The sequence below is a fragment of the Emydura macquarii genome, unplaced genomic scaffold (assembly GCF_026122565.2).
Source record: "Emydura macquarii macquarii isolate MOO-44397 ecotype Brisbane River unplaced genomic scaffold, CSIRO-AGI_Emac_v2 contig_1644, whole genome shotgun sequence".
Lineage (NCBI taxonomy): Eukaryota > Metazoa > Chordata > Testudines > Chelidae > Emydura > Emydura macquarii.
The window spans coordinates 22,758,383-22,781,211 of record NW_027131781.1 but is presented as its reverse complement, the minus strand read 5'-3'; the positions used below and the strand labels follow the sequence as shown (position 1 = coordinate 22,781,211).

At 38.7% G+C, this 22,829-nt stretch overlaps 1 protein-coding gene across 2 annotated transcripts in view; it reads left to right on the top strand.

Moving 5' to 3' along the window:
• Positions 1 to 22,829, top strand: part of NEDD4 (NEDD4 E3 ubiquitin protein ligase) — a 100,845-nt gene that overhangs the window by 36,846 nt on the left and 41,170 nt on the right. The window contains exon 1 of one of the 2 annotated variants that reach the window (XM_067555886.1): positions 3,282 to 5,317. The exons of the other annotated variant lie outside the window; for it this stretch is intronic. Coding sequence (XP_067411987.1) covers positions 3,755 to 5,317 — 1,563 coding nt within the window. The 5' untranslated portion in view covers positions 3,282 to 3,754. Of the gene's footprint in view, positions 1 to 3,281; positions 5,318 to 22,829 lie in introns of those variants that run through there. 2 annotated transcript variants of the gene reach the window in all.

Genomic DNA, 22,829 nt, shown 5'->3' with positions numbered 1-22,829 from the left:
TCGAACTATAGTAGGAATACTCAAAAGGCAACTAGGATTTGGCTGTTAACGAGGGATAAAAAATTTTCAAGCAGCTATATCCCCTTTTCAAAAGATACTTAGGAGTCTAAGTCGGTTAAGCACTTATGAAAACATTACCCTAATGAGTATTTTTTTTTTAAAAAAAGCCTGTATGAAAGTAAAATTCATGGTTTAAAGATGGGCAAAGTGTGAGCCTTCGAAGTTAATGAGATGGAGAAGAAAATCTTAAAACTAAACAGAATGTCTTATTGGGATTACTCTCTCTACAGTGTAGTTCTAATAACAACATTGCCTTTTCTGAATCGCAGTGTCTTCTCTCACACTTCACACAAATGAGACTATATTGCTGAATATGGCTATAAATACTAAGAATCATTCACAAGAAAGTACTGCTGCTCCTATGCCTAGAAAAAATGCATTCTTAGTATATGTGTATGGTCATTGTTGAGAGAGACTCTCCATTTTACAGTTATGATGGAGTAGATTAGCAAAAGAGGGCAGCCAAAAGCACTCTCCAGTAAATAGCATATCAAAGTAAAAAGCCCTAAAAATTAAAAGTAATTGCAATATAAATATAAGTACTTAAGTGTACACTAAAGAACAGTCAATTTTGTAGAGGCCACAGGGGAGGTGACACCTGTTTAGGAGATATAAATGAGCAACGCTTAGCTCATATCAAATAGAGACATATGGTGGAGATTTTAGCTTGATTCAAATATTTGAGTTGAAGACTCACATATTAGAACAGTGCTATGACAAATATGTTGTGGAAGTGATTCAGACTAAACAAAGAGCTAAGATTAGAACAGCAATTACATTTAACTAAATAGCATAAAACTCAATAGATATAATGAACAAATGATTGAAATAACGTCTGGTTCATGCTTGCTAATGGCTGGAATTATTAAAATAAGCGGTTATATATTATACCGGATCCAGCAGTTTAATGTTAGAACAGTGGTCCCCAAACTTTTCCTCTCGCGCCTCCCCCTTATCAGTAATAGAATATATCTGTGCCTCTGGCCTGGGAGCAGAGGCACGGACGGGCCAGGTTCTGTGGTGGAGGCTGGGAGCTGAGAGCAGGGGCCACGGCCAGGGACTAGGAGCAGAGCCAGGGCCGCAGCTGCGGTCAGGGGCTGGGACTGGAGCAGAGCTGGAGGCAGAGCAGGGCTGGGTGGCATTACTTCTCCCCTGCCCTTGTGGGGCTGGCTCGTGCCCTGGTGTGCCCACTTGGATGTTCCTATGTGCCCGTCTGGGGGTCTGCCCACAGTTTGGGGACCACTGCATTAAAGGCAAATAAGTCAAACACATCCAACTGAAAGGGTAATGCAGAAAGAGTTTTAAGACTTAAAATTTCTAATTCTGGATTTGGATAACAAGTTAAACGACAAACTTTCTCAGTATTTCTTATATAACCAATGATTCAAGAAACTTAACATCTAGTGTGAAAGGATGCAATTTAAATCTAAAACTTCTTCCTGGCTAAAATCTGACTGTTTCTCTTGTTTGGTATAGCTCATAATAACATGGGAGAAATAATGCTTAAAAAATCTTGTGTGAATTAATTCTGCTTTCATGCTATTACTAAGGTTTTATCAGATACTAACTCTCTCTAGCTTTCTTATAACTTGATAAGTTAAAATTTGTTATGCTTTGGACTAAATTAACCAAGTCAAATTATTAAATTATAAAGTAAAAAAAAAAAATTTTTCTTCTCTCCCAAAACCTGAAACTCAGGAAATGCTTAATGGTTATACATAACTTTCTGAACCTGTGATCAAGAAAGCTCTTTTGGAGTTTAACAGTTGTTTCTCCAAGTGTAAATTTGATTAGTGATACTTGCTGGAATAGCTGAACTCTTTCACTTGTTGGTCTTTTTATGAATAAGCTATTATGTTATTGATGCGTTTCTAACCATGAAATTTGGGTAATAGGGTTAAATCAACCCTGGAATATTATCAACATTTGTTGCTTGCTTGCAAACCAAGTACTGTAAACTTGGTCTTGGCTCTTATTTAGGGAGGTGGTAAAAATGTTTGTTTTACTGCACACTAACACAAAATACAGTTAAGGTCATGTAAATATTGTGCAGAAAATATCTAACAGTGTGACCTATGGAAAGAAAAATTGTCTAGTGTTCCCTCCTGTTTGAGCTTTATCGGCAGCAGTAATTCATTCCATGTTAGCCTTTAGTACTGAATGATAGTTTCTGTAGTTAAAAATACATTCATAATAAAATATTTATTGTTGTTACTCACTTCACAGTGAGACTGCCTTTCTCCAAAAGTCCCACTAGGTGCCAGCAAAGGGCCTTTTCTGTCAATATGGCAAACACCCATTTTTTAGGAAAAATTACTAATATATTTTTTAGCTTGGTTACAGACTGTGTTTCCATAGTGTTTTTTCATCAATGAATCTCAATGCACTTAACAAAGGAGGTACAATTATTATCTTGTTACTGCAGTTAACTGTGAATGCTTGAGATTACTATATAGTCTGCCTACAATATTTTATACAATGTAGCTTTAGAGTAGTCTTCATCTGTAAATTGTACTCCATAGATTATGCAGTCATCTTAAATATGCAACCTATAATGTGCATCTCTAGAAAGACTGTATGTACATTTCTTCAGTTTGTATCAGTGCATATATGACTGTAAGTAGAGACCTGAAGATTGCATGTCAAAAGCATGGTTGAACACTTAATACTCTGGATCTATAATTCATAAATATACAGACACTAGTCCAGAACATGGACTACTGGCCAATCATTTAAGCACTTGAATTTGAGATGTGGAAAGTGGTAAAAGTGCAAAAAATCTAACACCGCAAATCTTTAGCTTGAAAAAGGTTAAAATATATTCATTAAAAAAGAACCTCTGCTAGGCTGAATGTTGAGTGGCAAGTTATAAACCAGAAGAAATTTTATGGCTTTATTTAACTGAGTTACATCTCCTTCAAAACAAAAATCAAACTAATATGACAGTGTAGCATTCCATGAAATGCAAATCAATGTTAAGTGTCAGCATTTAAGTATGATTGCCAAATAGCTTTCTTAGGACTTCCAAAATAACTCCTAATTTTTTTGGAACCTTTTGCTAATATGAAATGGCATAGTTCATTGGCTTTTGCATAACTGCAGATTTCACCAGTTTACTTGTATGGGTTACTGTTTAGACATTCAATCCTAGGTTTCATACTCAGTCATATGGGACTTCATTCCTACCAACTTCCTGTAATTCTAAACCCATGGGTAAAAATATTAGTAGTCATACTGCTGCGGAAAGCACAGACACACTGGTTCAACTAGAGTAGCTGCAGCAAGAATTGCTGTGTTAAACTCAAACTAGAATATTCTTGTGTTGTATTCCTTTATGCAAATTACAGAAGGTATAATTGAAACAAGGTTGGCAGTGTGTGTCAGTGTGCTGCAGCTGAGTTAAGCGTGAAGGTTGTTGGAAATCATGTGCTATGTAAGTGAATGAATTCTGACTACAAGCAATCAGACAGTCCAGAAATTGCAGATCAAGGACTGGCTAACTTATTTCAGGAGGTACTTTTTTATTATACACTCGTTAGTATCTTGTCAAAATTGGGGCAAAGGCTGCATCTTTCATGGGATCTTACTTTTGTGATGTGTTTGAACTGGATCTAAACTCTGCAGCTGCCTCTAGCCTTTCTCCGAAAGGAGCTTTATGGGTCTTACTCGCTAACATGTGTGCAAATGAGAACAAATGGCACGACAGTTAAGATTGCATTTTGCAGACCGGAGAAGCAATACTGATCCATTATCAGAAACTTCTGGAGATGGTTTGGATAGTAACATTCATATGTATTTCAAAAGACCTTCACAGAATTATGAACCTGATATTCTACAAATGAAGCTGACTCCCAGGCAAACTGTTTTTCCACCTGTAATGCAGGAAATAATTAATCAACAGCAGCGTTCAACTGTTTCTTCACAGCAAAAGAACAAAAAGAGCACCTCACTGCAGATTTCCCTGCAATCTAGAAGGTATAGTGGATGTTTTCAGTCTGATACAGTAGTTACTAGTGAAGACACTTTCATCAGTGTTGGTAATGAAGGAAACTCTTGTAGCAGGAATATGACTGATTACAGATCTAACATGCTAAACAGCAGCAGCCATTTGAGCAGTGTCACTATGTGCAATGGCAGTCCTGACGGTATTGCAGGCAATGACAGTGAATCCTTCAATAGCACTGGCAGTGACTATGAATCATGTACAAGTATAACTAGTGATGGAGGCTCATATAGCAACAGTATCATCAGTGACAGTAGTAGTTGCACTCTTTCCACAGGTGATGGTACTTTCTCTAGTAGTATTGTACACAGTAACGCTTCGTATAGAAGCACAGCAAACAAATATAATTCCTATAGGAACAATATATCTCAGGAAACTTTATGTAGAAGTAAAAATAATACTACTTTTGATCAAGATAGTTTGGAGCAAGTGAAATTGCCAATGAGGAGGAAAACTAAAATTCCACTACGACGTTTTTCATCATTGGTAATTTTCCCTAGGAGTCCTTCCACTACCCCACCAACTTCTCCAACATGCTTGGGTCCTCTGCCAAGTAGGGGACCCTATCAAACATCACATCATTTAGTTATATCTCCTACTGAACTGGCACAAAAAAAAGATCAAACTACTTCTAGAGGGTTCCTTTCAACAGCAGTCAATGGACTTCGACTATCTAAAACTGCTTGCTCTTCTAGTGAAACTAGAGATGTTAAACCACTTTACTTGAATAGTTCATTACCGGACAAAAATCAGGCCACGAGTAGCACTGAACAGACAACTTGTGAAAAAACATCTGATAGCTTCTCTTGTATTTCAGTTCATTTCACTCAACAAAGAGCATCTGCATTGAAGGATGAAATTGTTAATGGATTCTGCAGTCCAGAGTTATCACAAAAGGAGTTAAATTTGTACTCTGATGCGAAGTACCCTCCTTTAAAACTGATACGTAGCACATCTGCATGTTTACCCTCAAGAAAACATTCTGAGTTTCAGATTAATATAAATGAACCAGAAAGACCAAATACACAAATGAGGACAACCCACCTTCTTCTGCAAAGAAGTGTTTCATTAGAAGAATCTTGTCAAAAAGTTTCTTGCTGTTTATCCAGTCTTAAATACAATCGTCCTAAGGCAGGGACTTCCCAGTTGCACATACAGTTTACACTTGGAAATGAAGAAAAAACTAGTGGCTTTCAAAAAAATGCCAGTATCTGCAAAAAGGAATCAAGTAGTACTTTGTGGAGACCCCACGAGGTGAGTTTTCTGGAAAAAAAACCCTGACATCATATATCTTTTTGCCCATGGATTTGTAGTATACTGATAGCCTGTGATCAAAGCATAAATACAAGGCGTTTATAAATGTTGTTATAATGATATTAACTTATTAAAGCCTTTTGCAATATTGAATGAATTATACGTAATAAATGGGGGTGGGAGTATGACTGAATTTTTTTTAAATCTCAGTTGGTCTCTCCTAGTGTTTAGTACCCTTTTTGGTGAAAATTCTCAGTGGAACACCTGAACTTCAAATATTAATTCAGAATCATAACAATCACTTAATTTACATTCAGATAAAGGACTTACCTTACTATGTAGTAGTCTAAATATTGAAGTTCTCCTAGACTTAAAATCAAATTTGAGCTAAAACTTCTACTATACAACATTTTAAATGCCTAAAAAGAATAGATTACTATATAATCTTTCAGATTTACTTTATATCAGTTTTTAAGATGTTTTTGCAGAAACTTGCTGTGTAGAGAATTAATAAGTAATATTTGAGCAGAGGAACCATAAAATACTATTTGTATCTGTATACAGCCTGAGCCATAGGAATTTTAAATGTTTCCTCCCCTTTTTTCTCCAAAAAAGTTCAGCCCTAGTTTTATACTGTAACTTAATATCTTTTCCAACAACATTGCTGTCCAAATTCCAGTTCTTAGTAGTCTTCAGTTAACTTTTTTGAGTAATAAAACTCCTTTCAAACTAAACTTCAGAAATTTGTCAATCTTGTATTAATTGATGATGCAGTTTATATTTGTTAATAGACTGTCTAAGCCACAAGAAACATAGGTTTATAAACTTGTTTAAATGATCCTTTGCTCTTGAAAGTCATTCAGAAGCTCTTGCAAAATTTCAGACTTGCATAATATTCTTAATTATGAACAAAATTGGCAACCAATGCAACAACTAAGCATTTTTTGCAAACTTTACTGAAGTTTTAAGTACACACTAGCCTTAGTGAATTGACATTTCCATTATTTTACTCCCTTGCTGATACAAATGAAAGGGGAGCTACCACTCCCCTAACACTAGTCTGGAGAATTGCTGTAGTATTACCTTGAAGTCCTATCCTGCAGATTTTAGTTCTTTCAGTGAAAGTATTGCCTGATTAGGGCCCAAGCCTGCAGTCATTTGCTGTTAGTGATTTTAATCAAGAAAAAAAAAACGTCAATACCTTTATTTTAAAGAAGCTCTTAAAATATTGGTCTGAATATTACATTTCAACAAAAAATAATCACAATGGATCGTAAGTTATCAGTGCGTGTCTTGTTTTGGAGTACGTACTTTTTGAAAAAAGGTACTAGATTGTATTGGAAACTTTAAATCAGCAAGGGAACTCTTATTTAAATTGCAGTGGTGTTGTGTTTTGTGAAATATTCCCTAATATGTAGAAAACAAAGTAGTCTGAATCTACTTATTAAAAATATTCCATTGAGAAGATGAAAACTGTGGAATCATAGTGCTTAAAGTGCCCTTCTCATGGTTTCCAGCAAACAGTTGTTGTATTTTTAATGTCCGATGTCTAAAAATGTAAAGTAAATTAAATTGTTGCAAATTCAAATTAGAAGCCCCGCCTTGAATAAAAATTCCAGACAAACTTCAGGCTGCTAATGAAAATAATTAGTAGTTAAGTTTCTTGGCAGACATGTTCATGGATTAACCCCTCCTATGATTTCGACAACCTTTGAAGCACTATGTAGCAAATAGCTTGTCTAATATTGAAGAGTGGCTTTTGGTGGTGGGTTTTTTGCCATTTTCTAGCAGTGTGTATTCATAGTTAAAACCTAGAACATGATCCTGGATAGCCACATTTCAAAGGAGCTGAAGTGTCTTTCTCAAATTGTGCTCACAGTTGTGAACACACTTTTCATGCATGCACAAATGTCTGGATTTGTGTATGCAAATTAGAATGATGGCTGCCTTTTGAAAACCTGACATAATGATTTGCAGCAGTTAGTGAGTTTCAGGTTCTTTTGTGTAAGACAACGTGCAGATACCTCTCTTCTCAATTGACCCTTGACTTTTTAATGTAAGACAAGCTTTTACAAACAGTTCTGTAAAAAGTTTACCAATATAAAGGACAGATTGAATTGTCTTTGTTAGTAATTCAGCAACCTGTTAGAAGAAAAACTATAAACAGTAATACATGTATCATTGCAGCCTTTTAAAAAAATATAATAGGTTTCTACTGTAATAGTTTGTTAATTATATAGTAAATCTAATTATAGTGGGGATATTGTGACTCATTTTAAAAACAACTCCCAAAATATTTCTCTTGACTCCAGTTAGTCTGGTTTAGTATACTGATATGCTGAGTCTGAGTTCAAATTTAACAAGCTGATATGGGAGTAGCATTTAGTAATGTCAACTATCTGTGCAGAGCAGTCGTGAAATTAAATCAGTGCTTTGGTTAGAGACTCCAGTGTCTGAAGCAGTGAAAGGTCTATGCATTCTTTTCTTACATGCCTAGCTACTAGCCTTCAGCCACAGAGTATCAAATTTCCTGCTTTCCATAATCAACAGCTTGTTAAGTCTGCTTTTCAAAATTTAGTGAGAAACCTCACTTCTGACAGCAGGCCTTAGACTATTTATTAGTTGAAAAGCGTGGGAGGATGGCTGGACCATGCCTCTATATTAATCTTTATTTGAAATATATAAGGGAACCTTGCAGTAAGTGGTGCAATGTATGTGGAGGAGGGGAGAGGATTAAATGCCCTGATTGCAATATCTAGGAGCTTGGCCTTGCTGATTTTAGTTAGTTCGCCTCTTGGTTGGGGTGGAAAGTAATCTGTAGCAAAAGCATTGAACTAGTTTAAATTGTAGAAATAATGAATTATGTGTTTTGAAGGGGTGGGAGTAGGCAGAGGGATAAAACAGGTTACTTGGTCTCTTACAAAGCAATATTCCCAATTTTTGGGGAGGGAAGGTGGAGTAGTGGTACTAGTCAACTTCTTTTAGATCTTCAGTTGGAGCTTCCTTACATTATGGTTTCTGCCATTATGGTATGTCACTGGAAGCCATGAGGTTAACAGCTCCTTCAGAGCAAAAGCATTTTTACTTTGAATGTGTGAACATTGTGATAAGCTGGGAAGTCTATCCCAGTAGTTAAGTATAATTCTGTATTAGACATAAATCAAAAGGTACACTTAAAAATTATAAATATAATGTTAAGACTTCCCTTTTTTACTTTTTACTTTACTGATCTTGCTGGAGCTCCAGCTTTGGTGAATGGAATTTGCAAAACTTACTGGAGCAAAAAAAAAAACAAAAACCCACAAACCTTAAAACCTCACGCTTTAGAGTTGTGACAGCTTTTGTACAACTAGTCTTGTATGAAGGAAACTTTGAATTTGATCTCAAGCTTCTCTTAACCAGATTGTACTGGTAATCAAACTCTGCATTTCATAGTGAGTTTTACTTTGGGGAAATGCTTGTAAATTCTTGTAGCAACTGTCAACTTTAAGCTGCGTGGATCATCAGACTTAAGTTGAATGAAGTCCTATCTCTTAGGAGACTCACGTTGATTAAGACACAGGTGAAAAAATGATAAGAGGTATGGGATGGATATAAGCAGCAAACCGCAACTTTATTTAATGCTGGGGAGGGGTGCTATGTGCCCATGCTATACTTATACTTGGCATTTGGTGCCAGTGTGGGGTTTTAAGGCTACCACCATATAACCAGTAACTCAGAATAGAGATACTCCTTGGTCCACTCTTAGGACTCAGTACACTGCTGAATCCTCCCCCTTTCTCACACAGAGTGGGGAGGGAAAAATTATCAAGAGGGAACCTCAGTCTGGGAAGACTTCAGGTCTCCTTTGCTCCTAAGGTGCACAGTCCACCAGCAAAATCCAAAGTCTCATTCACCTCTGGGATCTGGCCTTTCTAGCCTTTATTTGCAGTGGACACCGACCACAGCTTGTGATGAACTAAATGGTCTTTACTTTGCTAATGTTAAACTGTCAAGTCTGATTGCTTTCAATCCAACTGTCCCTACATGATTCTGTAAGGAACATAAAAAAGCCTATCAGATCTTTGCCAATTTGGCTTCAGTGGGGAAAATTCCTTCTTTGTCACAAAACAGGCAATTACTCATCTGCAGCATCTTAAAAAATTCCTCTAAAATAAAATTAAGGGGAACGAGGGTGGGGCAGCCAGCAGGAGCAAGAGATTTTGTTGAAAAGTCTGGGAGAGTTTAAATAGGTGGGCAGGGGGAGAGGGGCAACACAAGAGCCAATCAGCTAGCCTAATCCCTCCAGCCAACTGGAAGTCAGATCTTAAGGAGAGGGCAGCCCCTATCTTGCCATACATGATGCATATACTCTCTTCCCCATGCTCTCCAGGCACTGTTACAAACATTCCCTACGGTCCATTCAACATTTCTCCTCCCATTGACTTTGAAGCACATTTTATTGAAAGTCACTGAGCTAATCATTAGTGCATTTTAATGTTAAATGTATCATGGCCTTTAGCTAAACTTAAGTAAAAGCTTGGTGATTAGCCTCTTCCTATTTCATCAACCATTTTTACTAGATGCAGTCTGCTCCTGCTTGGAGTTGTTCCTGCTAGAACATCCTCCTCTTCCCACCACTCTTCCATGCTCTACCTCTGGTGTGATTCTTGTCCATTAAGCAAAACATGTTAAGTTGGTGTCAACTTCCCCATGGAATTTGCCAGTAGAATACATTAACTTGGTTAACAAACCAAAGAAAAAAGTCTGCTCTGGTTTGTAATCTAAAAGACACTGTAAAAGACAACTTTGTCAAAAATGTTATGTAGTGGATGCAAGATCATGGTTTTTCTTCAAGTTTAGAGATGTTTAAGAACTCATAAGGTGCTGGGTCAACAGCACTAGAGACTGAAGTGTGTTCAGAACCTATAAAGGGACATTACAGGTAATGGCACTGCCCCCCAATAAACTGCTTTAAAAACTACATATAATAGATAACTGTCATCAGTTAAACATGTTAAACTTATCAGACACAGCTCTATTTAAGAGAAGCCAAAATGCTTGACTTTTGGTGGGGAGAAGACTTGCAGAAACCACTGTGTGTGGGGAAACATCTTATTTTTTTTATATTTGGTCTAAGTAACTTACGTAGTTTGTTTTATCAAAGATATTCATATGTTTTGACATAACTGTAGTCCGAACCCCCACCTTTATCTTAATAGTGGAAGTAATAGGAAGTCTTAAAGAACATAATTAACAATTTTGCATGTCTTAGAAACAAATTATAAATGTTGAGGGGGAGGTGTGTTTGCAAGATTCATAATGTGCTCTAAAGCGTTAAAGGAGAAATGAAGATCTATGCCCTTTGAAAAGCTAAGACCGTGTCACTATGGTGACTCTAGCTAAAAGAATTAAAATGTCTTGCATCAAAAAGATTCCACTAATTTAACCTTCACAATCCTTCTACAGCCAGCTGCTATATTGTGTTTTCACCAGTGTTCCTCTTCATTTCTAAGCTCTGCCCCTCAATTCAGTGTTCAATTGTTTTCAAGGTTTTTTTGTCATCTCTGTTTCTCACTGTGCCTTATGCTCCTTGTTCTTTAGTTTCTCCTTCCAGGCTAATAGTGGCCTGTAAGGATGTGTGTCTGCTGCAATTAAACAGCTGTGTCTGGCTCATGTCAGCTGTCTTGGGCTCCCGGGGCTTGGGTTATTGGGCTGTTTAACTGCAGCATGGATGTTTGGGCTAGGACTGGAGCCTGGGCTCTGAGACTCTCTTCTTTTGCAGGGTCCCAGAGCCTAGGTACCAGCCTGAGCACCAATGTCTATGCTGCAGCTAGACAGCCCTATAGCCCGAATCCAAGTCAGTTGATATGGACTAGCTGCAGGTGTTTACTTGCAGTGTAGATATACCTAAAATGATTTGAAAGATGCATGTTACTGGCTCATCCATTTCTCTGTTTAATTTTCCCTCTTGGTTATATGTGGGTTTTTGTTTTCCCCTCCCCACCAAATGGGTGGGCACCTTGCTGGGGACAAGGCTCCCCCAAAAGGGGTCCGAATTAGTTTCTCATAGCCAAAACTAGCACCAAGAACTCTGAACATTCTAGATGAAGAACTGGGAACTACCTTGTGAGGGAACCTGATAAATAACACATCACCACTCACTGTTGGACCAGTCTCTAAAAAACGTATGTGCCTATCCCTAGCTAATCCACAGTTCCAGCTTCTTGAAGCCTGCAGCTCTGATCTGAGTGTAACTTATGTAAAAAATGCATTCTGTAAAGAACATTTTGCTTTGGCTCTAATAGTAATACCACAGCAACATGGTATGTTCAAAATCCTAATGTGCTTGTATCGCCGACAAACTTTTATTTATAAAGAACTTATTGGGAACTGACGCTAGAGATAAATTTCTAAAATGTTAATGAGTGTAGTATAGGCCACTAACTCACCTAGGATTAATTATAACTGGTATTTAACGCTGTCCGCTTATTGACATAGGGCCCCTTCCTATGGGTGTCCCTTAATAAAAGAAAACTGGTTTCAGTAACTGAAATCTTACCTACTTACTGTTCAAAATAAAACCTAAGGCTACTATATTTTAAAAATTAAATTAAGCTATCAAACAGCACAATGATAGTAATGATTTGAGGCCACTATCAACTCTGGCTGTATTGAATTAGATAAAAAGGTTAGTGTTTCATTATCAGTAATGAGTCATCCAGTCCCCCAACAATTTGTACGTAATCTGTGTATTCAGGTGCACCTTGGATAGTTTTGGGGTAGATTGCAAGTTGCCTTGGAAAATTTATTTATCTAAAACCTTCTCTTTTTACAGTTTTGTGAAATAATTAAATTATGTTCCAGTTAAGATGTAAGAAGCAGCAAGGCAGTGTTAAATTCATTGTGTAAAGATGCACATTTTATTGAGGACTTTTAATTATGGGTAATAATCCTTGCTAAGATGGATACAGTGGGGCAGAGGGGTGAAGGGAGGGAATGGCTGTTTCTTAGAGCCAACTGTTTCAACAAACTTTAGTGATCAATAATGTCTGATTTTTCTGAGCCAGAGTTGTGGGGTTTTTAGAGGATTCAGGATCTTGTAAAATGGCACAAACAAACTCTCTCCCTTGGTTGGCCTAGTAATGTGATCTAGTAACGCGCTGTCTGCCAATCAGGCAATCCAAGTTCAGAAATGACCTCTGACCAATGGATCTCAAATCCACTGCATTTGTTAGTAGTCCATAGAGCTGGTTGATCATATGGTGTGACTCTCCTACTTTTCCAACAGTTAACTTCCGTTAAAAGCTGAAAACATTAGCTCTTTAATTTTTTTTCCTTCCTATGCTCCATTTCTATGTTGCTGAAAAGACATTAATGAATGTTTTCTCTTGCGGCTAATTCTCTAAATTTTTAATCAATTCAATGTTTTCTCCCTTAAAATCTTTCTCATTATGTACCTTTACTACTTCCTCTTTTCAGTCCTGATCCTTTTGGTCCTCTCCCTCTACTTCTAATAGTCTCTTCCATCCTTGGTATGGGCACTAGAATGCCTTGGTGAGGTTCTCAACCCTACTCTGGCCCTCTTATACTGAATAAAAGGGCGGGAGTGGCATAAAGAGGCCCTAAAAGCTCTGAGTTCAAACTCCAGGGGAAGAACTTCCCCACTATGGAGGATGGCCTGAAGTCTAGCTTTAGAGAACTAACTTAAAAAGCCTGGCATGGAGGACAGGGCAACGGTTGGGAGGGGGATATTGGGAGCAGAACTATGGCTCTAACAAGTACAGAGATTCTGGGCAGCACTTCAGCCTATAGGACAGCCCAGGCAGACTGCTTGGGACCTAGGCAGTCTTGGAGGCCTGTCTGTTACACTAGGTCCATCCAGCACCTAAAACAACTCAGAACTGAAGGGTGCAAACGTAGTATAAAACTGCCATAGCTCTCCCCTTGCCTTGGGCTCAGAACTCTGTGCTACAGTTCAACACAGGTCTTTCTCTCCCTCCAAAAGCAGATGAGTTTTACAGGCTGAGCAAGCAAATGAAATTGACTGCCACCCTCTAAATGAGTCATTTGTTTACAACAGTTTTCTACCCTACTCTGAAAGATTGCCATCCGTTTCTGTTAAGTGTTCTTTATTTCAAATGAACTTGCTTTTAAAATCTCCCTGATGCTCAGAGTGCTGCTTTGAGAATGCAGCCTGTGAAATGCTTATAGCTCACTTTGGTGTTACTTTATGATGATATAATCATGCCCCGCTTCAGATATTTACATCATTCACTTTTCATCAAGGAGCTTTAGGGTAAATGGGAAATTCTGCATATACAGTATATTGATGTGTTACTTGCAGTGCTGTAGCCATCTTTGTCCCAAGATATTAGAGAGACAAGGTTGGTGAGGTAATATGTCTTTTTGGGCTAACTTCTGTGGGTGAAAGAGACAGGCTTTCCTGAAGAAGAGCTCTCTGTAGCTCAAAAGCGTGTCTCTTTCACCCACAGAAGTTGGTCCAGTAAAAGATTACTTCACCCCACACACACTTTATATATATAAAAATAAATGTAGACTTTATTTAAAGGTAAGGTGTGTAATTCTGGGTGAGGCTACAGGCAAACATTCATTAGAGGTATTCATATTAGGCCATATTAAAGCTAAAATGATTCTACAGTTGCTTTACAATAGGAACACAGACAAGAAGAAAATTAATATTAGCTTCTGTTTCTGTTCTACATAACACATAAAAAGCTACATTTTAAAGGAATGTTAAGGTTGCAAAATCAGAATAGTTTGCTTTTGCAACTTTAGTTTGGCCCTGTTGCGCATAGTCATTGCGGTACAGTCTAACTACATGATCACATGCTATTTTTTTCCACTGGATTTTTGCCTCGTTCAGTGTGTGGAATAAATGGTGTTCACTAAATGAGTAGTTATTCAGTATTTTGTTTTATCCTCACTGTTCAGCATGTGGCCCCATGCCTTATTTACTGCGAGCTATTCAGACCCTACCTTGAAGGCAGAATTATTAATTCCCTCATGAGCTCTTCTATGATACCATCACTATAGGAGTATAAGAATGGCTATATTCGGTCAGACCAGTGGTCCATCTAGCCCAGTATCCCGTCTTCTGACACAAGCCACTATGAGATGCTTCAGAGGGAATGAATAGAACAGGGCAGTTTAGTAATTCATGCCCTATTGTCCAGTCCCATTTTCTGGTAGTCACAAGTTTAGGGACACCTGGAACATGTGGCTGCATACCTGACCCTCTTGGCTAATAGCCCTTGATGGAACCATTCTCACTTAGCCTGTCTTAAACCTCAGGAGTGGAGAGTCTCATCCCAATTCCAGTCTCTAGTCTAACACCCAGTTTCCCTTCTACCCCAGCATCCAGTCTCAATTTATCTTTTACATGGTCCTCTGCTCCAGATCTCGTCTCCTCTGCATTTGAATCTGGCAGCTTCATGCTCTATGCTGTCTGGACCCAGGGAGCACTGAGAGCACAGAAGAAGTCTCCCTGCTCTCTGGTGTGATGCCTAACGTTGTTCTGCAGTAACTCAGAGCTGCAATTGCAGGGTAAACCCCCTTCATCACCATTTTCAAGACTCAGCTGCATACATAGACTCCGGGGAGGCGGGAGTAGGTAGGTGTGAAGGTCCAGCAAGCCTCCACTGAGCATGGGTGAAGTGTTTCTTTTCACCCAGAGCTTATAATGTGGCCAAATTTGTGTGCGTTTTGGGGGGATGGCAAAAGCATCTTTGATACAAAGGGCACTTCCTACCTAGTTTAAGACCCTGCTCACAAACATGGGGATGCTAGTGCTTTTTAAAGAAAAGGTCCCAGAATTTTTTTAGAAGGGGCAAAACACGTTATTCTGTAACCTCATTTTGAGAAATGATTGAACTGTTTTAAATGACATTTTTAAAAAGCTTGAGGCAGTTACAGCATGGAAAACTTAAGCCCAAACAGTTCAGCAAGTTAAAAGCAACTGAAAACAGGGTCTTATGGGAAGCATCACGCAATTTTAATAGGAGGTGCTACTAACCCCACCTTTAATAGGTTCTTACACAGCCATCATCACTGTAATACGAGTGCCTCCCAGTAACGCATTAAACACTGTGACTAACATCTGTCACATGTTTGTTTATTCTCTCCCTAGGGGGAGAATTGTGTGTACAGTGTGGTTTGGTAGAGTTCTTAATTTTTTTATGTACACATTGCTGTGTGTTTAGTTAGAGAAGGCAAAGTTAAAATGTTCCTTGTTCTTGGAACAGGTCCTGTGGGAGTTTGTTCTACAGACCCTGACTGGCCCACGGTCAGCTGCAAGGACTTGGACTGGCACCCAGTCAGTTGTAAGAGAGTTCTTACAATACTATAAAAACTTATGAAAGGGACCAGTGGGCCTTGATGATGAAAGAAGCTTTTTTTAGCTTATGCCTACTCAAAGATTTGGCACTATTTTCTGAATAGACTTTTGGATATTGGCCAGTGGAACATAGAAGGCCCAATTCTGAATTAATTCCTCTATTGTATCCTGCCTTGCTTTAAGCTGTAGTGGCCTAGCTCTTTGCACAGTAGCTCATTTGGCACATCTGCACATCGAAGTAGGGAAACTTGAATTATTGAGGACTAAACTATTCACATTGCTAATTGACCTGTACTATGTTTGTATTGTGCATAAGCATGCTCAAGTAATATCTGGCTTCTGTCCCTCACTAACCCTCATGAAAATAAGCTGACTCACAAGCCTTCCATAGTAAACAAGATCTTTTAATGAGGTTGTTTGGCTAGTAAACTTGTAAGAAGAAGTTCTCGAAGTAACAATCATCAAATGGAATAACAAATGAGAATGTTGGGAAGAAATTACTGTGGACTAAATGTAAACTTTCAAAGAAAATGAGCAGAAAAGAGTTACTATATAAAAGATATTGTCTATATATAATTGTTGAAACAGATGTTGTTTTTTCTCTGGTCTATATGGAGCACTGGTGCTCTTAAAATAACTTCAGAAGTGAGAATTTGTGAAGATAATTTGAGTGTCATCTCTAAATGCTGCCTGTTAGACGGAAGGTAACATTGCTGAGGCATGTTATGCTGACACTTTGCTCTTGAAGCAGCTATCAAGGATGAGGTTCATCTATCAACATGTGTTGCATAATAACCTTCTATCTAACTGTAGATGTTTCAGCTAGTGTGAATGTTAATAGGTTCTTATATCTGACTAGCTGTCAACTTTATCAGTCAAGTTGCACACACGAGACAATTAAATAGATATGCCAAAGGTTGACATGACCCGACACTAAAAAAAACAGGGTACTGGTGCCTGAACCTCATGATATACTGAACACATACAGTTTATTACTACTCTCTTGGGCTTGTCCACATAGGGGATTTACTTTGGACTGTAGTTGATCTGGTCTGAAAGTGCCTGCATACATATGATGCAATTCCGTGGAGTTCACTAAACTGCATTTATGGCAAACTCTGGAGTCCTCTTTCAAAGTGTACTAAGTTTGATGCGTATTGAGTTAATGCAGTCAATTATTTATGTCCATGCAGTGCTTCTGCACACTAGTTTGGCAGTTCTCCAACTGCTATCCCACACTGCTTTGCAAGTATCCATTACTTGCTGGTTTACCTGTGTGTCCTCTGCTGTTCTGGGGTCAAGCTGACTGGATGATCCTCTCCTGTTTACAAACTGGCATAGTGCCAGGATCAGACCATTTGCTCCTGGATTCCAATAGATTGGCATTACAGCAGTAGTCCAGCAACCTTTATAGTGTGCCTCGAGCAGCCGTTCGGAGCCTGTGCTGAGACCCTAGATCTCATCACCATCTGGGGAGAAGCAACAAGCTCAGTGCAATAAGCTCTTGGGAGCCAACCACTGCAATAAAGATACGTTTCTGGAGATTGTTACTCAGATGTTTGCAAGGGGTCACAATTGGGATGTTGACCAATGCCAGGTAAAGAGCAAACAGCTCAGGGGAACTTGCTTTGAAGCTAGGAATGGCAGGATAGAAATACAACCTGTCCATTTTTTGAGGAGATGGACAGGATATTATGCAATTACACTAATACTGAGTCTGCAGCCCTACTGAGAAAGAACAGCAAGAATCAGAGAGGAACATGAAGAGGACAGTGAAAAGCTCTACCTGGAAAGCCAGGATCTGTTTGGGCATCAGACCCTGATGACCCTGAAAGAAGCGAGCCTGATTCCCAGCCAGAAACCCTGCCCAGGACTCAGAGTGCAGATCCTCCAGAGGGAGCTTGAGCTTATAAGTATCCGTCTTTAAAATGTGTTATACTATACTGCTGTGCCAACTCCTTGTCCTAGTGTCCTACAGCTGCAACCATTTTTCCCAGATGTGAGCTAGAAGCCTGCGAGTCTCCGACGCCTTCCTTCCTCCCTTTTGCAGCTCAGGTTATCCCTGGCTGTTTGTTCTGCCCCCCATATGTTTTGAAAATGACAGATGAACATCTGGACAGTCTGCTTTTGTCTTGTGTTAAAGCTGCAATCATTGATTGTTTACAAGTTCATGCCATGAGGGCACAACCTAGAAGCAAGAATAATTGCACCTGGGACCCCAGCTCTTTTGAGCCATCTAATGTCCACGATAACTTTGAGCCTTGACACGCAATACCAGAAGGCAGAAGAACAAGAAGTTGCAGAGGCAAGCCATATACTCAGCAGTGTATTGAAACCCCCCATTGTGTGCTGCCCTCCACTGCACTGTATCACTGTAAATCTGTTTCATTGTTGTTTTAAATAAAGGTTTATTTCTGGTTATGTAATTGTTCAATAACAAACATTTAAAATTAATTTATACAGAATCTGCAGTGCATTGTACATGGAAAAACCACCCTTAAAAGAAATTGCAATGCACTCTGTCCATTTCTTCCAAACCCCTTCTTCCTCAACATAACAGCTGGATGTACAACTGCATATATTCAGACCTGAGACTGAGAGCAGTAGCACCCCTGACAATATTGCTCTGACTGTTTCCCAAGTGAACATCTTGCTAACTGCTCAAACAATTGAGCTAATCTCTACACCTCAGCTTCCCATGCAGTGTTAAGGCTTCCTTGCTTATTCTCACAAATATCGTGCAAAATACAACATGCAGTTATAATTTAGGCAAGGTTTTTTTCTGCAGTTCCCAATCTACTGCGTGAACAGCACCACCTTTCTTTTCAGATGCTAAAAGCATGTTCCACTGTCATTCTGCAACAACTGAGGTGATAGTTATCGTTCCTTCATTCTGTTCAAGTGGCCTATGAATGGCTTGATTAGTCAAGGAAACAGAGGATAAGCTAGGTGTCTCAGGATTAGTGGCGCGATCTACACACCATTAATGTCTATAGTGATCCTGGGGGGCAAAGTTTCCTTTATTTGTTATGGTAAACAGAGCTGATTTCTGAAAGATCCTAACATAGTGGACTTTTCCAGTCCATCCTGTATTTGTATGTTACTGTGATCAACCAAGCTTTGGAGCACCATAGAAAAACACTGCTTTTTCCAAGTTCTGGTGTGGGAAGCAAATGGTAGGCACATAAGTACGATCAGTTGTCCCAATACAATTTAGGAACCCAATGTGGGCAAGCCATCTACCTTCTGATCATTACAAAGTTTTGTAATGTAGTGCAGCTGTTCCTTATGCAAAGTATTACATGCCTGCATGACAGTAGTCCAAAAAGTCTAGCTCCCTGTGCCAAATTGGTTGGCTAGATTGGTAATGTTCATGGGGTGGCCTGCTTCCAGATAGTAATGGTGACCCTCTTCTTCATGAGTAAGGGGCACCACATGTGGTATATTGTCACTGCAGCCGTGGGGCTAGTTCAGCACATCTCACAAAAGGTTGTCTTTGCAATTCTGAAATTCTCTCGCCCCTGCTGGTCATCCCAGATCTGCAGAACAATCCTTTCCTACCAGTTGATGCTGGTTTCCTGAGTCAAGAAACATCACTATATGATGTGAAGTTATTCTAAGAAAAACTTGTGTAGTAACAGTTGCTCAGTCATCCTTGTGCTTCTTCCTTCACTGATGCTGGAGCAGCTGCTGCTGCAGGCGCAGCCATATCTTCTGCTCAGTGGTACAGTAGGCACAGTCCAAAACTGAAGCCACCTGTCCCTAAGAGCTCAAATGAAGCGCAGATAACTTCCGTGTATTCGCAGTTGCCAGCAGAGCAGTGCGGAGCATTGTTGGGTCCATGCAGGAGCACAGCAATTTTAAAATGGTGCTGGCTCATCCAGAAGAAGATGCATGGGACAGAGAAAGCAGAATCATGGGATTTTTGAGATCCCATCCCAGAATATCACTGGCTTCTAACTGTCTTCTGCTATACATCCCACAATGTGCAATGAGAAAAATTCCAGAATGCACAGAGCTCAGCAATGAAGCAAAGGACCCATCAGAGCCCCTCCAAGAATGCCACATGCTTTCTATGCACCAAACCCAGGGCATATACAGAGTGATGCAAATTGAAAGAGGGGACAGCCATCCCATGTGTGCGCTATTACTATGGCTTACATATTGCACACCATCTAATAATGAATGTGAACTAACCCGCATGTGTAGACAAGGTCTTAGTGCACGGCAAGCGAGGCGTGAATCTACAGCACACTAGTCTGCTGCATGGAAACTCTCAGTATGAACCTTGTTATTATGCATTTTAAGTTCTGTAGTGCACTTTGACATACTAAATAGCTGTACATATGAGTATGCTATGGAACTTGGTGCAAAGTAGCCGGGTCCATATGTCCAGTTCGTGCATGGCGAGCTATAGATTTACATCCTGGCTTGCCACCTACTAAGAGACATGCACACAAGCCCTCAAGGGCTGTGTGGCAAGATACAGTAAATACAATTTTTAGAATCCATTAGTTTGGAAATAGACATTAAAATGTCTATCTTTCTAGTTTTAATAAATACTGACAAGCATTATATATTAGTTAACAAAGCAAGTGTTCAGGGTTTTTTTTCATGTCTCACATTAAAGTATTGCTTTTAGTCCTTGCATTGCTGTCTATGAAGAACAAACCAAAGTAAACACTATACAAGTACATGCTACAGCACAGGTAATTGAATTGAAATAATTCCTATTAGATATAAAATGTATTACTGAATAAAACCTTTATCTATTCCAGAGGGGTAGCTGTGTTAGTCTGTTTTTAACAAAACAGCGAGAGTCCTGTGGCAACTTAAAGATGGGTTTCTGCCCAAGAAAGCTTATGCCCAAATACATTTGTTAGTCTTTAAGGTGCCACAGGACTCTCGCTGTTTTGTTATCTATGGAATTAGTTTTTAAAGTATTTCATGTAGTAATTCAATTTTGGCTTTTATATTTTCATGAAAATTGTTTTGTGAATTATGTAAAACCCTCTTATGAAATTTATATAAATCAAATTTTGCTATCTTGAAATTTACCACTGCCATTTCACAGTGGTATATATTATCATTTTATGGAACACATTGCAATAGCTAAACTTTCTTGATTTAAGTACAAATCAACCAAGTAATTCTTAGTTTCTATTTCAATCTGGGGCCACTTTGCTGGCTCATGAAAAGTTGTTCATTCTCGTCAGACTTATAAGAAACATTGATGTCTGGATGTGTTAGTAAAAAGAATGTTGGTTTTTAAAGGGATCCATTGAGCTTTTATTTTCTTAAGTAGCAATAGTCCGGATCCATGTTTGTTTTGTTTTGGCTTTTTTTCCTGTTTCAGTTGATACCTTATGTTCCTCCAATAAAAACTATATGCTTTCTCATCTCCCATACAGCCATAGACTTGTGTATGCAGACTAGTTTAATGTGCAACTGGTCAAATATTTATGCAGGAAAAATTAAGCATGTTGTGTTTCTGCTTTCTGTAGTACAAGCACTGAAATGTTTATTTTAATAAGGAAAGTTGGTAGAGAAAATCCCTTACTTGAACACTTTGGTCTTGTACAAGAGCTTCTTAGAATGTTACTCTGAAGAATGTAGTAGTTAACTAGAGTGCAGGTGTTAGGGTTTTTGTTTTTTTTGGTTTTTTTAAATTATGTGATTAATTGGCGCACTCTGAGAACGACCCTAGCACATTCAGCTAGACAAACCAAACCCAATGTAAATTTAAAAATAGATTTTATGTACTTCATGATGGTAAATGAAGATCTGTCCAAAAGCCTCACTGTTAACTTGGACTTCAGGCTCATGAACTTCATGCATTCAAACAGATGAACCTGAATGTACTTTATATGTTTAATTGTATTGGGTTTCAGGATATCTAGCTTATTTTCTTCCAATAGCTTTCCTCATTGAGAGTCAGTTTGTCATTGTATTAGTTCTTTAAGGATTGTGTATGAGTATGTTGAATAGCTAGCTGTCTTGCATCCTCATGTGCTTTTAATTCTGATATTTGTAAAATAAAAATGTTTGGTGTACTTTATATTGACTTACCAACTTTTGGGTTGGCAAGCAGAAACTTTGAGTTTCTCTAATTGTCAAGAAATTAGTTCTTGCTTATAAGCATCTACCGTCCCTGGCTCTTCTAAAAGAAGTGGGTCCGAGCTCTCGTGAAACTGTTTCAAGTCTATTGGCAGTGTATTATGTTAGCATATGTGATATCTGGGTGTCAGTGCTATTCTGGCACTTGTTCTCTGAAGCCAGTGGCAGTCAGACTTGTTTATAATAAGACATATTGCTAAAGAGCACCCCTGCTACCTGATCCATGTATTAGACTTGACCTGCAAACCACTAGTAGCAGTAAAGGATTTTACTCTCCGGCTGTAGGAAAGCACTGCTAAAAGGTTGGTTATCAAGGCTGGTGTGCCTAAAATAGCAGGAGTGTGAGTACTGGCATGAAGTGGATTAGCAATAAACCAGGCTGAAGAAAGACACTATCAGTAACAGTGTTCTCGTTTTTAAAGTGTAAAGTAGAGTTGATTTTTGTCCGACATTCCAGTTTAATTGAAAGGCATGTTCTATTTGAGGAGTGCCAAGCATTTGCCAAATATTAAATCTTCTCCCATTTCTGAAATACGCATTTGAATCAGTTTTAAAAACCAATTTGTAGGCAAAAGAGAGAGCTACATTTTTTACAGTTGCTTGTGAGTGTTATGATGTAAAAAACTGCAATGTTGCTTCCCCTTTGGAATGCAGGGAAGCTTCATATATGAAAGCTGTTGCAGCACTTTCTCTCATACGAATTTGTGAACTAAAAATATTGCTTTGCCCTGAAAACTGATCATGAGATACACATTCAGTAATCTGAGGCTTGAAATCACGGGTCTCTCAACTTGTAATACATTGTCCTTTTATGCTGAGCACCAAGAGCTAGTCATAAATTCTGTTTGTAGGAGAAGTCATTAGTATTACAAAACCTTTGTGTAGTATCATAAGCTAACTTAGTGTGTTCAACAAAAATAAAATATTTCCTCTGTCAACAAGTTCCCGAGCTAAAGACAAAATTGACAACCAGATCTAAAGAGGGAGGGTGTTAGGATTATTGATAAGGGAGGAGAGATTGTTTGAAGAGGTACTAGTAAGCCTTAGAGTCAGAGTTTT